The sequence below is a fragment of the Haliaeetus leucocephalus genome, unplaced genomic scaffold (assembly GCF_000737465.1).
Source record: "Haliaeetus leucocephalus isolate CR32 unplaced genomic scaffold, Haliaeetus_leucocephalus-4.0 Scaffold566, whole genome shotgun sequence".
NCBI lineage: Eukaryota > Metazoa > Chordata > Aves > Accipitriformes > Accipitridae > Haliaeetus > Haliaeetus leucocephalus.
The window spans coordinates 3,276,598-3,291,672 of NW_010973002.1; the positions used below are offsets into that span (position 1 = coordinate 3,276,598).

Below are 15,075 nucleotides of genomic sequence, written 5' to 3' on the forward strand. Positions count from 1 at the left end.
AAAGTTCAGAATTATGTTTTTTTACATACAGTTCATACCTAGATGTTTTTTTCATATGTACAACCAAGCTTGCAGACAACTTTGTTTAAATGCAACATGTTTGTATTGCAGTATGATTATGTTAAAATTCTTGTAAGATACACATTTCATGTAGAGAGAATAAAGAATAATCAAGAGGAGTATTTTGTGAGTCAAATTACACCCAGATGCTGATGTTTCCCATTTACTTTCCTGTAGCTGATGTAATGAAGGAATGCTTGGAGATCAATAATCATTATGTAGAGAAAGACATAGAGTTGCTGGAGCGTGTCCAGAGAAGGGCAACCAAGCTGGTGAGGGGCCTGGAGCACAAGTCTTATGAGGAGCGGCTGAGGGAACTGGGGCTGTTTAGTCTAGAAAAGAGGAGGCTGAGGGGAGACCTTATCGCTCTGTACAACTACCTGAAGGGAGGTTGTAGTAAGGTGGGTGCTGGTCTCTTCTGTCAGGTGGCTGGAGATAGGATGAGAGGAAATGGCCTCAAGTTGAGGCAAGGGAGATTTAGGTTAGATATTAGGAAAATTTTTTTTACTGAGAGGGTTGTCAAACATTGGAATAGGCTGCCCAGGGAAGTGGTTGAGTCACCATCCCTGGAGGTATTAAAAAAGCGAGTGGATGGGGTACTTCAGGACGTGGTTTAGTGGGCATGGTTGATGGTTGGACTCGATGATCTTGAAGGTCTTTTCCAACCTAAATGATTCTATGATTCTATTCTATAAACGTATGAACACAACACTGACACATGAAGAAATAACAATATAGAGCACATAAGTGTTATGCTAAGGATTGTGTTTTTGTGAGGCAAATCTACTCCAGCTGACTGTGAAAAATATTTATCTCCTTTTGCTTTAACTGCAAGGCAGACTGAGAAAGCAGCGCATACTATTGAAAGCTTAGTACTAAACTGCTGCAACTAAAGCTACTCCTACCAGAACCCATTTAGCTGGCTTCTCCTTGCTTTTCAGGTTGAAAGTCCAAACATCAGCTTGCCCTCTGCTTTTGACTTTATAAACTGGACATTCACTGGAATAGCCCTGGCATTGCTGGAGGCAATTCCTTGAGCCAGGCTTGATCTGTGGTCCCCAGCTGGATATCCCACCTGGCACCCGCAATAAACGCAGGCACATAGTTTACATGGTGTTCTGTAGTGCAAGACGAGAATAATTTGGGTTTAAACAAACAGTTGCTTATTGCTAAATACTTAAAGCTACATTTGAACATAGAGATTTAGTGTAGATGGTTGTTGGCCTGTTGTGCATCATCTCTTCATATGAATGTGGAGATGAGTACATAGTATCTGCCTGGTCTGGACTACTGGTTTCATCAGCATGCCCTTTTATTGAAAGCAGGGACTGGAAACTACTTAAACTCGGGACTTTTGAGTATGCATGTGACTTGAATGTGCCTGTCAAAGTCAAGCGCTCAGATCTTCTCCTAATTCTCCACTAGTTTATGATCAAGTATTCCAAAAGGTGGAAAACTACACTGGAGTATTTAACATATGTTTGTATAGTGAGAATAAAACAGGTACTTCAGTGTAGTTAAGACAGATGAGTTCTGTGCTGCTGAAGGGCCATGCACTTTGTGAAAGCTGCTGGATTTAAGTTTGTTGTGTGTTCTTCTAACATAAACTAGCATGTAAAATGTTGCAGATGCTTGTTGTGCATTTTAGGAGTGTTTATGTAGCAACTGGGAAGTTTATATTTGCAAATACCAACAGAAACAGAAACTGCAGCTCACAAGGTTCCTCGATACCTTCTTCATATCCACAGGAGGAATGAACAGTATTGCCCTTTGAGTGACAGATGTTTTTAAAAAAATCCTCTGAAAAATTCAGGCTTCCATTTCAAAAACTATCAGCCAAATGGCATGCTTATCATTGCTCCAGTCCCTCACCCTGACTCTCCCCTTGGGGCTTACCTGCTGTAGTAACAGCTCCCTTCCAAAAGAGTTGCTTTCCTTTTATTATATTCAGGCCTGGTGAAGAGTACAAGTAATGATGATCTTTCTCTAATTGCCTGTTGGAGTCATTCATCTTTCCTCTAATTAGCTGTAACTTAGTTGACAGCCTTTCTAAGTTAAAACTAAAAACTCATTTTGACTGTGGGCTCTAATTGTCATTCCTAAACTAGATGCTTCAGTCTCAGGAAAATACAATTCCAAAACCGCAAGGTACAGTTTATTCTCTGAAAGTTGTTAAAAGAGGGATTGCAGCTCAAAAGATGAACATGATTTCCATTCAGGGACAGCCTACAACCATATTACAGCTACTGCAATAATTGACTGCTTGGAAACCCAGATGAAAAATCTAGTCTTGTCATACATCACCCATTTTTAGGTGTGTCATTATACCTCATGCTAATATAATGATTTTCAAGTATTTTGTTGCTTCTTGGTATGTCCCCTCAATGGCCTGTAACTACTATGGCCTAGCAAATGAAAAATTCAGAGCTCTTTAGATCTGTTTATTTAGAACTGACAACTTTCTGCCAAGATGGAAGAAAAAACAGGAGAAAGATGAGTTTGAAAATAGCTTTTTCTGTGGGTTTTTTTGTTTGTTTGTTTGGTTGGTTTTTTTAACTGTAACTGTGTAGATGGCTTGATCAAGGTTACCAACACCTGGTAACTACTAACCCTGTTCTGCAGCAGATGATCAGTAGTGGGGTGAAATTTCGTGTCTGGAATAGTCTTTAAGCTTCTGAACCTGAACTAGATTAGAGCTTCTGCTTTACTACAACGCAGACCTTGTTCAGACTCCATTAACAGTTATTTAAATGCATGAAGTATAGTCAGGGATTAGGACACCAAGCTGGTGTGAAATTTAAAGTCACAGTGGACCAACACCAACAATCCACCCCCATTCCTAAACTTCTGCGGTGCTGTTCATAGGATCACAACATTTTAGTCCAACCCCCTGAGGGAACTTACCTACGTAATGAAGGAAGCTAGAGTCCCTGAACTAGGTTACTGAGATCAAGCAAATGTAAGTTTATATCCTACCTTCCATGAAAAGTCCACAGATACAGGCTCCTTTCCGTGGTGGGTGGCCATAATCTTCTTTGGTCTTTTTGGTAACATCTGCAGTCAGGCACACCTTATCCAAAGACCAGTTGTTCTTGCATGCCATGCTCTGCATTACAACTTTAAAAAATAATACTTTCAATATCCAGACAGTAATTTCAATGTCAGAACTGTTAATGTGCCCCTCTTGGGCCAGTTGTGCTCAAGCCTGAGACTGACTTGGGTTTGTTTTGTTTTGGGTTTTTTTTTTCCTTTGGCCATTATTTGACGTAAGGCAAAAAAGCTGCATGAATGCAATTGTTTGGAAACAAAACATTCTGCACAGTACAGACCAAACCAACCCCCTCCCCTCCCCAGCAGGGGAGCAAGACTGCATTGCTGGCTGCACTCAGAGACACCGCTTCTCTCCAGCCGAGTCCCCCTTTGGAACAAGCCTGTGCTAACATCTATTCTAGCCTGCGTGGTCCTTACATCCCCCCAGCCCTTGATAGGAAGAAGTGCCCAGAAGAGAAAGCTTGGAGAGAGGCAGTAAAAGGAGTGAACAATAGAGTGGGGTTCCTCTGTGCCTGTGGCACAAAAGGAGCACCAGTTGGGGACCTTGACTTGAGCAGCAGAGAGAAGAGGAGCTGCCTGGCAGCCCTCGGGCTGCCATCCCCTTCTGCTTCCAAGTACAGCGAGCGGGGCCTCAGCGTCTGGGCTGCAAATGCCCCCCGGGCTCCCACTGCCCATCTCCAGGGAGGAGCTCCTGGCCACCTTTCTGCTAGGCTAGCGAAGGATTATCTCAGTGCCATTGCTGGCCATGCAGAATTTGAGATACACTGTTACCGGGCTCTCATGGGGTCTTCAGAATAAATAAATGCATATGTGCTGTGATCATGGCAAGAAGTAAGACATCAATACACTGCTGAAGATTGTTCATCCCCTACTGTGGCAACAACTACACAAAGAGGACAGGGAGATTGATTTTTTTCTACTTAGCCTGGTAACTGTTACCAGGAATAAACCAGAATGGTACCATGACACAGACCCTGAATTGGTTAAATAATAAGGGTAGGAAAACTTGCACTCTTAACCTTTTTTAAACTAGGAAATTCAAGCTTTTATTTATTTCCTTAGCTGCTTTGTCTTCACACTTCTGAATAGACTGAAGATGAGTTTGGATTGTTTCCCCTGCTTTCAGGAGATGGTTGTTCCAATATTTGGCTGATTTTTATCTTTTTATTTAAACTGTGCTTAACTCTCCAAACAGCATCACAAACATAGCTAATACCTATGGTAAAAAATAAATGTCTGGCAGCGAAACCATATGCCTGGTTCCCTACAACCATCACTGCTTACGTGTCAGAAAGGACCAAGGATTGAACAAGCCAGAAAGCCACACCACTGCTGGCAGCACAAGGTCCCCTGTCCAGATGTCAAGTTCTCCATACCACATGAGAAGAGCAGTAACCCTAAAAGAGAAGCAGCAATAGCTTCTGCCTTAATATGTATGTATGTACTACATTTTTAGACAAAATAAATTGCAGACTTCAAGTGTAAGAGTCCTTTTGTCTATAGAGAAAGTACATGGCTGAAGTAACCAGAAAGTATATCCTTATGTAAGTGTAAGGTCATGGGTTTCGTGGAATTTGTTCTTTTCCTGGTGTAGGTATGTCCAAAATCAATTGTAGAAGGTGATCAGCATGAGACAGGTTGCTCTCAACAGAGAATGTGAGTATGCTCAATCCTCTAAAACTTCTTGTCTTGTGGAGAAACCTGAACATTACCATTAGTCACGTTAGTGCACCTTCAGAAACTGCCAAAAATTGGTAACAACAGTCAATGGCTGCTTAAATGCAAATTGTCTGATGCCATCTTCAGCGGTGCATTTAAACTTCCAATAAGCCGGAGCGAAGTACAAATCAGGAGTACAACACAGTCTGACAGAGAGACTCTGAATAATGGCATACTGCAGCATACATTGCCATGAGATATCAGAGGAATTTCCAAAATCGCTGCCTATTTTATCCATATCTAACCGCCTGCAAGTGGATATTGCTGGTGGCAGGGTAGGGGAAAAGGAATGCTGCAAGATGCTGAACACCCCTAGCACCTGTGACAAAGGGAGGTGACGGAGCCCTCACTTTAGCAAAGTGCTTAGTATTTCTGCAAAACTCACTTCTAAGTAAAACTGACTTGGATTAAGACAAATTTTGGACAAAAAAAAAAAAACGAACAAAGCTGCTGGTTTTAGATCACTAGGATAGCTCTGTGCATAGTAGCTAAACCCTGTTACTGTAGGGTACTTGCCAGTGGGCAAAGCTGTATGTGAATAGATAGGCTAGTCTAGTCCATGTGTCTGGCACAGCATCATAGAAGAGCGGATTGCAGCACTTGCATGTGAGGAGAGAACATCAACTCCCCCTTTGTTTGGAGAAAAATGAAAAGCATACTGGCGTCATAAAGAATAGCTATTTTTTCATTTTCAAAAAAGGAACAAAAAGCCCCCAAACACATAGAAGAGCAACAGTACTGTTAATAAAAAAGTCACTTGCCTTCAGACCAAGGTTCAGCTATTTAAGAGACCTATGGATCTCTGAAAGGAGGAGGTTCATGCTTTCACACTCTTGAGGGCAAACAAGGGCACAGGGGCTCCAGGCCATAGTGTTCTGCATGATTTCTGCCATGTTAAACACCTCGGGAAACACCTCCAGAATATCATCCAGGACATTCTTCATCTGTCCAGGTCAATACAAGCAGAGCCATTAGAAATCACTGCAGTCAACTCTTTTTGACTCTTCTACTTTCAAGTCTGATTTCTTCTCCAGGAGAGTGCAAACATTGCATTTTCTTAGGCAGATTAAAACCAGAGATGCTCCCCCACCTTTGCTGTGACTTTGGCAACAGTATTGCGAGAAATGACTGCAAACCAGTTAACACTTAGCAGCTTCTATTTAGCTTTACGTTTTCAAGTAACATTGACCCCCAAAGCCCAGCAATGAATCGCCCCTGGGCTTGGGAATACTGCTGTTACAAGGATGTACCCTGAGATTGCCTTGGTTTTTAATCAAATGTTATTAGTAGTTTGTATTTCTGTAGTACCTATAGCTTCCATTGCCCCCTCCACCCCCCACAGTCCTTACTGTCTCGGGCATTAGGTAAAATACAGCACAGGCACACACGTCTCACCCCCCAAAAGAGCCTCTCTCCCTCCCCGCAGGCCTGCTCTGGAACTGAGACAGAACATAAATGAAGAACAATTCATAACAGTACTCAATGAGCAGGAACTGAAACCACAACATTAATACAGCTCAGTCTCCATTTCAGCCCTAGCTTTGGCAGAATTAATGATGAATGCCATATATAATTGTCCACACTCCCTAAAGTGGATGGGAACCAAACGTGAAAAGCACAAGCTCCCCCGGGAAATGAAGTGTTGTTTGGCTACTTGCATGCAGAGATGTCACATTCCCTCCTGCAAAATCTCCATGATCTGGTGGTGATAAAAGGAAAAAAAAAAGAGTGCCCAGAGGAAAAGAAGAGAGTGAAGAAAGGGATGGAGAGTTGCAGAACAAGAGTGGCAGTCATGGGGGAAATTAATTAACTCTGGTAAGGATGAGAAGCTGAAGGCTCAGTCTCAGATATGCCAGGTTTTGGGGAACCTGGACATAGTTTCTCAGGTCTACACTCAGAAAGGAAGGTGCAGAAGACAGCAGGGTCGGATAGCAGAACTAGCTGAGATTTCTGATTACATTTTCCTTTGCTACTCATCCTTTATTCATTTAATCTATTAAGCACAGCACCAGTGCTGTTCCATGCTTAAAACCCAGTCTTTTAACCTTTTTCTGGAATCAGTTTGGCTGTACTAAGATACCTGGGTGTCTGAAGTGTCTTGACTATGAACAGAACTACAGTGCCCCAGTTAACTCCATATTAAGTGACAAAGCTTATCATTGTATTAGGGTTGGTCCCTTCAGCCCAGCATCTGATAGCTTATAGGTATTAATGTTATTGTTCTGCTAAACTCCAGATTTGGTACAAGAGAGGTGCTGAGGCTAAGAGGTGGTCAGACAGCCTCCTTGCCCAGATTTCACCTCTTCAGGCTACCGCAAAACTAAAAAGCCCTGAAAACCTCCTCAGCCACTGCTTGCAAGGGAAGTCTCTTGGAGCAGGCACATGGCTCCTGCTCAGCTCCAGGGCCCAGGAAGGGGAGCAGTAGGAGAGCACTGTGCTTGGGCTGCTCTTCCTGGCGTGGAGACCTGACACATCACTGCTAGGCTGTGCTGTGAACGTGGCAGATGGAAGCCAGGACCGTGGGCTGGGAGGGACTTTGTATGCTCGGCACAAGTGGGAAGGAGCAGGGAAGCTACCCAAAGGGGATTTATCATGCAGGAGATGGGAACAAAGCACAGGGGTGAAGACTAGACTCACCAGCTCAACCAACCGCAACTTTTTTAAGTTAGTGTTGCTGAACTTGTTTATAAAAGCACGCAAAGATTCATACCTTGTTTCCTACCCCACATTAAATTCAAAGGTGAAAAAGAAATGGTCTGCATAACAGGTTAGATGTTCTTCTGGTCCAAATTCCTCCCTAGTGCATTACATCGCACAGGCTAGCACATTATCATCACTGCTATTAACACTCAGCTGATCTTCGCTAATTTGATGCATCTTTTTTTTTTCCTAGAAATAAGTCTCTTGCTGAAATAACACAGTCAGATGTGTGCTCCACATGTTATTAACAGCACTGAATATGCACTAGATGAAGAACTTTACCTTTTCCTCTGCAGACTGGCCTGATCCCTCTTCTACGAATGCCATCTCAGCATTGGGGTGCAGTCCGTAGAGTAAAGGGCTTTCAGATGGAAGCATTTCATCTGTGTATTTATGGTATCCAGCATAATCCAAATTTGGTGGGGCCAAGAAACCTGGTGCCCTTTAAGCTTCAGTAAAAGAATCAATAATATTATTGATAATGCTGTCATCAGTTCTTGAAATATTCTTCTGCATCTACAAAGTTTCAGAAATTTGTCTGGAGTCTATGAATATGACATCTATAAGTTCTGATACAGTGGTACAGGGTTACCAAACTATTTTTAGCACAGTTACTACTTGCACACTTTTCTGACATTCCCATTTTCTGCAGTATTGAAATACTGTTGCTGCTTCCTTCATGAGGATGCTCTGAGTTTATTTTAAGGACTGTCACTACTGAGGCGAGTGTATTTTAAGTACTGAATTTCTGCATCCCCTCAGCAGACAAGCAAAGATTATTATGCCATTTTGCAGATGAAAGTCTGAGATACACAGGACAGAATCACATAGGACACCTGTGGGAGAGGCAGGACTGGAGCCTCAAGTCACCTGAACCCCCATCCTAATACATGAGCCACAACATTAATTCTATTTAGTGTGTCATTATCTAGGGGTTTTGCACAAACACACTGTGCTCATAATAACCTTAAAGAGGTCACAGGGAGAGACGGGTAAGTGGGGTGTGGAAATGGGATAGCACACGTCAATATACGAGCAATCTTAGCTTGTCAGAAACAGTGATCCCATTCCACTTTCCACAGAAATGGTTGCCAGTTAGGACATTTCTTTGTGTGTTGATGTCCCTTCCTTTCTCTTCTGCCTGGCTGTTAACACCTAGGAGCTGGAACAGAAAGGAAAAACAAGCTATTCCACTACAACTCTCAAAATGTAGGAATCTTGCATGGGGTTTTGTACTGCTGCCTTGGTCTCAATGAGAGAGACAGTGGCAATAATTTTCACAGCAGAAAAAGTTAAGGTCTCAATCAGCTCAATATTGAACTGAATACTATTAACTGCACCGCTCCTATAGAACAGGCAGGCCCTACCCCTGTCAGCATGTTAAAGGTAAGACTGAGGACTGTGGAGCAAGTCAAGAATTAAGTAGGTAGACAGAGGGCTTTGGTGAGATGTACTCTCAGTGGGCTGCCCTCCTACTCATGATAGGACAGAATAAAAGCTGTAGCAATATCACATTTATTTTCCAGGCTCCCCCAGCTCCTGTGCTGTAAGGACTTCACTGGATTCAGAGTTACTCTGAACTTGTTGTCATAAAGCTGTCTGGGATTTAAACCAGACTTGCAAGTTGTTTTTGCTGAAAAATATTTCTGGCTCTAAGTGGTACTTTTCACAGGAGCTATTTCTTCCTAATGCAGGGTCCACTCCACAAAATCACAATAAAATTTAACAGCTTTTGGCATTTACAACAGTCAACAACAAGCTGCTGCTCACAATAACACCAGTAAGCACTTATTTCTGAAGTCATTTTGGTTCTGCAACCAGCCATTTACCTGCGCCTGAACCTGCACCACTAACCTCACCTACAATAAGCTATGTCTTAAGACGCCACTTTGAAGTAGTGCTGAGGTTTTGAAAAAAGCCCTGTTATTCATCTCAAGTGGAAGATCAATTCTGTCAGACCATCTGTACTTACCAGTCTCTCTGCTGGCACTTAAATCGGGTTTTACTGTATTCCTGAGAGTCATGCGCACAGAGGGAGGCTGCAGGTTATGGGGCTTCATAGTGGGAACTCACCGTCCTTCTGTCCTTACAATAGATCCCAGGTGAGGTATAGGAAAGCTGACCTATAGTGGTTTATTCTAACACACCTCATGGAATCAATTTATAGCTAAAATAACTCATCAGTAATGCAAGCAGGTAAAAGACAAGGTAATCTCCCCAGTGAACACAAAGCGCCAGCACTGATGAAAGGCATTGCCATCCTGTTTGCATTCATTTGGCTGCCAGTCAATGACTGATTCTCTGGTTTTGCTGGTAATTCGGGGCTCTAACATTTTCCAATTACGGCAAAAAGCTCGGAAAGATATCTCACTGTTTAAAATACTAGTGGATCCACGCTCGGGGTTGGGTCCCTAAACTTTCCAAAGGCCATACAAATAGCAGTGATTCTGCTCAGGTTTCACCACCTATACTTATTTTACAATTATTTGAATGAAAGTTCAGGCTTGTGAAGGTTAATGGACTGCCTAAACTGGAAGCAGTAATTCTTTACTTATCCATAGGCTAGAGGCAGAGCCAGAGCCGGCAGGATGAGCTTCCCACCATGCCCCTGTGACCTCAGCTGTCATTTGGAGAAATCAGCCTCTGCCGAGGTCAGGAGTACAGTGGTGTTTAGCCTTTCCATCTCCATGGCAACTTACTCTTGGGCATCTTCTTCTGAGCAGTTACTTCCAATTGCCTTCATCTGAGCGTGGCTCTTTGACATATGGAAACCCACTTGTTAGGGACCGAGGAGACACCAGCAAGCTCATCTCGCTCACAGCCGAAAGGCAGGCTTCAGCCGCATTGCCAAGGGTGAAAAGTGCACTTTCCCCAAGTTAGCCAGGCTCCACAAATGGCCTGCTCACAAGTAACATGCTAATTTTCTTTTTTTTTTTTTTTCTCCCAAATAAGCTTTTTACCTTTGGACAATGAAAAATAACAAGTCTGGAAAGGGCACTTGAAAAATCTCTTGGCTGTTTTTAGCAAATTGTGTACAATCAGTTCTCTGAAGTGACTAGTTCAGCAGCTTGGAAGAAGCAGCCAGTTGGTTTTTTTTATTATTTTTATGTATACATACACACACACCCCCTATATATACATACACATTTTATATAAATGCATGTATATGAATATAGATTAAAGTGGTTACCATGCGAGCCTTTTTAGAGCTAAAGTTAAAGCAACATTTTATTTTTGTATCCTCAAAAATTCTAACATTTGTTTATGATTAGAAGCAACTTCGGCAATCTTGCACCTTGGACTCATGGATGCTCCACATACACTGCTGTCCAGGACCAAAACTCAGTAGTGAAATTAGAATAATTCAGTATATATCAGCTGGTGATAATCTGACAAAGCTACAAAAACAGATATGTGAGAGGGTTGTGGAAAACGAGAAACAGTCTTACAAACCATTTTCCCTATTTTGGAAACAGGAAAATGCAAGGAAATGCATAACATTTCCATTCTATTGTTTTTCCGAGGAAGAAAACATAGAAACAGTAAATGTAAGTTTTGAGGCTAGTCCCATTGTGGACTACTGTAACTAGTGAGTCTATCAAGTTAAGTTGGTTAAAGTGCAGTTCCATAAAAGATACTTTCCTATCCCGACCCAGACCTTTCTAAAGAGCAGCACCTTAGAAAAGAATAGTTTTATTAGGAAAATGGAAACCTCTGTGTACTATCCCCTAATGTCATTAAGCTGGCTATACAAGCAGTGTTACAAAACACTGAATTTAAGTTGCCAAGTAAGGGTGCTTGCAAAAGCATTTAAACAAGCAATATGCCAAGTCACAAATCCTTGCAGACAAAGTCTGCTCATGATGAATTACTGTACTCATTACGAGTTGGAGAATTTATTCCACCACAGCCAGACAAGACCTTGCTACAGGTGGGGCCGCATAGACAAGAAAGCTTGTGGTCTTCTCCACAAGGCTCCACTTCTGAAAGATGAGTTTCTCTTAGGTTGAACACGTTCAAGAGCTTTAGGCATATATGAAAGTTCTTACCACAGGTGGGCTGGTGAATTCTTGCAGATATATACCGCAGAGCCTGTGGTCCCAGGCGTCAGTGATGTGGCCACCGTACATGACCTCACCAAAGAGGTAATGCAAGTCTTCCCATGGAACCTACCTGAGGGAATAGAATGCACCACTGAATAAAACAAGTCAGCTTTCTAAGGCACGAACCAAAGCTGCTCAGAATAAATGCTATTATGAGAAACAAAAGAAATTCAAATACTTCCTTTCAGAAAGCTTCATGGTTATATATTCGCATTGCTGGTTTTCTTTGTTTAGCAAATAACTACATTGAGACACAGATTTCTTTTATTTCAATCCAGTGAGAGACATCTATAAATATCTGAGTAAAAATATCAAGTTTCTGACTAAAATTTAGTAACGGTGTAAAATTGTATCATCTGAGCCTTATGTCATGTTTTCTACCTTACCCCTTATGAAAAGGTTTTAAGAGAAAAGTACATTTTCAAAACACTGCATGATATAAAAGAACATAACTCATTAACGAGCACATGTATTTTCCCATACAGATCTTTAAAAACATAATCCTCATGAGTGATAGGAAGGCAACCTACTGTGCCTTTCTTAGAGGAAAAATAAAAAACTTGTATCTGATTGCAGTCTTTTATAGCTCCTCACTAGGAAACACTCCCTAACTGAAATTCTACATTATTTGAATTTGGGATATATTCAAGAACTTTGGTAAAAATTGAATTAATATTAATCCCATTACCACCACATCACGTAAGCATTATGTTTATTGTAGAACTCTAGTCATAATGCCACTGTTATAGCATGTGATTAACAGTGGTAACACATTTTATTCAAGCAACTACTGTCTTTCTCTTTTATTTGGCTTCACAGAGTTTGAAGCTTCTTTTTGCAACCCTTTGGTTTGCAAAATATGCCAGTTTGTGATGAAGCCTTCCCAGACAGGAACCTTTACCACCTTGGGGGCAGTATTTGCCTCCCAACAGTTCAAGTAAAAACTTAATTATAGGCTTTAAATATTGCGTGATGTGACAGAACAGAACAAGTAAAAGAGCTGCAGCTATTCCAGCCTGCTTGCTACAAGTTTATTTCAATTTAGATATGTGAAACTCTAATCCATCTTTCTTTCAAACTGGTTTGAAGAGAATGAAAAAAAAAAAAAAAGAAAAAAAAAAAGTCCACTGGAATATAATATGCAATGCTGCATGCTGGTGATGAGAAGCCTGAAGAGAGAATCCCTGTGAAAAATGCCAACAACTTGGATTTAGAATGAAACGTTCTTGCAGTTAGAATAAACCTGCTTTTCTCTTTGCCAGCAACAGAAACACATTTAATGTTTTTCTAATTTCATATACGTTTATCTCAAGAAATGGCTTTTTTCTTTGTCTTTTAGAAGAGTATATCAATATTCTAACTCAGTACAAGCTCATTCAGCTGCATACTTCTGGGGCACTGATTACAGTGGGATAATCAAAGCTTGTGATATAAAAGGGACATTTTTGCTAGTGTAAGAAAACAGAGGGGTTTGCATTAGAAATATTTTGGGCTGTCAGGTTTGCATAATTGCCATTGCACTAAAGAAAACTGGTCTGTTGTACTCAAAAAACCACTGAGCCGTTGCTCAGTGGATGGATATGGCAAGGACGGAGCCCACATCCCCCTCACAACATCGAACAACAATTCCATGAACATGCATATGGGGATCAGAAGGCAGAGGGGAAGAGCAGGACAATGAGACAGGATCAGGCGTCCTGCACTTCACCTGAGGAGACTTCAACTATCAGAGGTTAGTGTGGTGGAGTTTGTCTTAGCAAAAGGAAAATGGATTAAGTCAAACTGAGATGCAAGATGTTTAAATATTCACAGGGAAGCACCATAAACTGGTACAAGTGATGATGGAGTTAGGGCAATTTCCACTAGCTGATGGGCTAGCTCAAGGCTCCCAGTTTATGTATTCTAGTCAATCCCTAGTTGTCTTAAACAAAGTTGTCCCCAAAGGATAGTCAATTGGGAGATTTTTTAATACATATATATATATAGGTACACACATACGTGCGAAGTCACATTTTAAAAAAAACTATTTTCTCTTTCTTCTCTCCAGTATCTATGTTAAAAAAATGCTTATAAACCCACAGCGTAAGGAATCACTAACCAATACAACGAGAATGGCCAATAAACAGTATTACCAAGAGGAGAGAAGAAATAATTCTTGCTCTTACAGACCTTTCTAGTCCTCCCTGCCATCAGAATACTCCCTCTCATTAATTAGCAAAATTAATTATTCAGCTTATGAATTGTGGTTTCAAAAAACAGAGCTTAAAGCAGCAAGATTTATTAGCAAAGAAAACTAAGGGTTGGAATAAGCTGTTTTTATAGACTTTTTTTCTAAATGGGAAGCATTATTAAATCATCACTATAAAATTAAGCAATTATTTCACTATGACACCAAGTACCACAGAAAGGAAAAACAGTTTCATGTCCTATTAGCTAAATAAAGGTCAGTAGGGGTAAAAAGAAAAAAGAAGAATTAATTTCTAAGAGTAAATACAAGTTGGGAGATATGGAGAAAACCATATCATCAAGGGGTGATATTTCCCTCTCTTTTTTTCTTCATAAGTATCTCTTAAATTTCTTTAAATTACTAAATGAGATGACCTATCCAGTACTATCCTATATCATTCAGTAATAAATAATTATTGCTTTTATTTAGGCATTTCATATAGAGAACTTACACAAATAACCTCAACTGAGTATTTAAACTATACAAGTGTGAAATATGCTGTAGCTCAGAAATAAAATCACTCATCTACCCTTAACTTTGACTCAAGGGGAACATTACTGAGAAAGTCACAACAAGGTGGCATCCTTAATACATAATAATGACACATGCAGGAAATGCACCATTATTTATACATGTGACGTGCTGTAAATTGCTTCCATCATCAGAACTAATTGTAGTGATTATTAATGCAGTGTTATGAACTGTCAGAATTGCTGTATGTAATTACATTTGTGCAAATGCTTCATTACCTGCCTAATGAATTTGGCATATATGCACATGTAAACCACTGTTTTTGTTAACATAATGAAGGGCATTTTTTTCCCCCTTAGCTAGTGATGTGGAACTGGTTTGACCTATGTTACAAGGTTCAAGCATCCACTGCCAGAAAAAAGACCACACCACACCCTTTTCCCCCCCCACCTTTGATCTGGTTTATTTTCATATTCAGCAAGAGCATCTTATTGTGCCAGCTACTTAAATAACAGCTTCAGAGAAAGAACTGTGTCCCCCCTCATTCAGTATATACAGCTGATGGAGTTAAAATGACCTTGGTGTGTGGTTACCTGACCACTACTTCTTACCTTTGTAGGGGTCTCTAAATTGTTGCCAAGGACAGTGACGCAGATGGCGAGATCTCTAGCACTGAACGGGTACCTTCCATTCCAGCCCTGAGGGCCAAACTTCAATCTCCCAGCAATGCAACTGTGAAAATAG

At 41.0% G+C, this 15,075-nt stretch overlaps 1 protein-coding gene across 1 annotated transcript in view; it reads right to left on the reverse strand.

Annotated features, from left to right (window-relative positions):
- Positions 1-935: 935 nt before the first annotated feature.
- Positions 936-15,075, reverse strand: part of DNAH11 (dynein, axonemal, heavy chain 11) — a 159,472-nt gene continuing 145,332 nt past the window's right edge. The window contains 11 exon segments of the mRNA XM_010577660.1: positions 936-1,059; positions 1,061-1,144; positions 3,039-3,177; positions 4,396-4,508; positions 5,347-5,412; positions 5,414-5,460; positions 5,592-5,774; positions 7,813-7,972; positions 8,430-8,458; positions 11,583-11,699; positions 14,943-15,074. Of these exon segments, the coding sequence (XP_010575962.1) occupies positions 936-1,059; positions 1,061-1,144; positions 3,039-3,177; positions 4,396-4,508; positions 5,347-5,412; positions 5,414-5,460; positions 5,592-5,774; positions 7,813-7,972; positions 8,430-8,458; positions 11,583-11,699; positions 14,943-15,074 (1,194 nt within the window).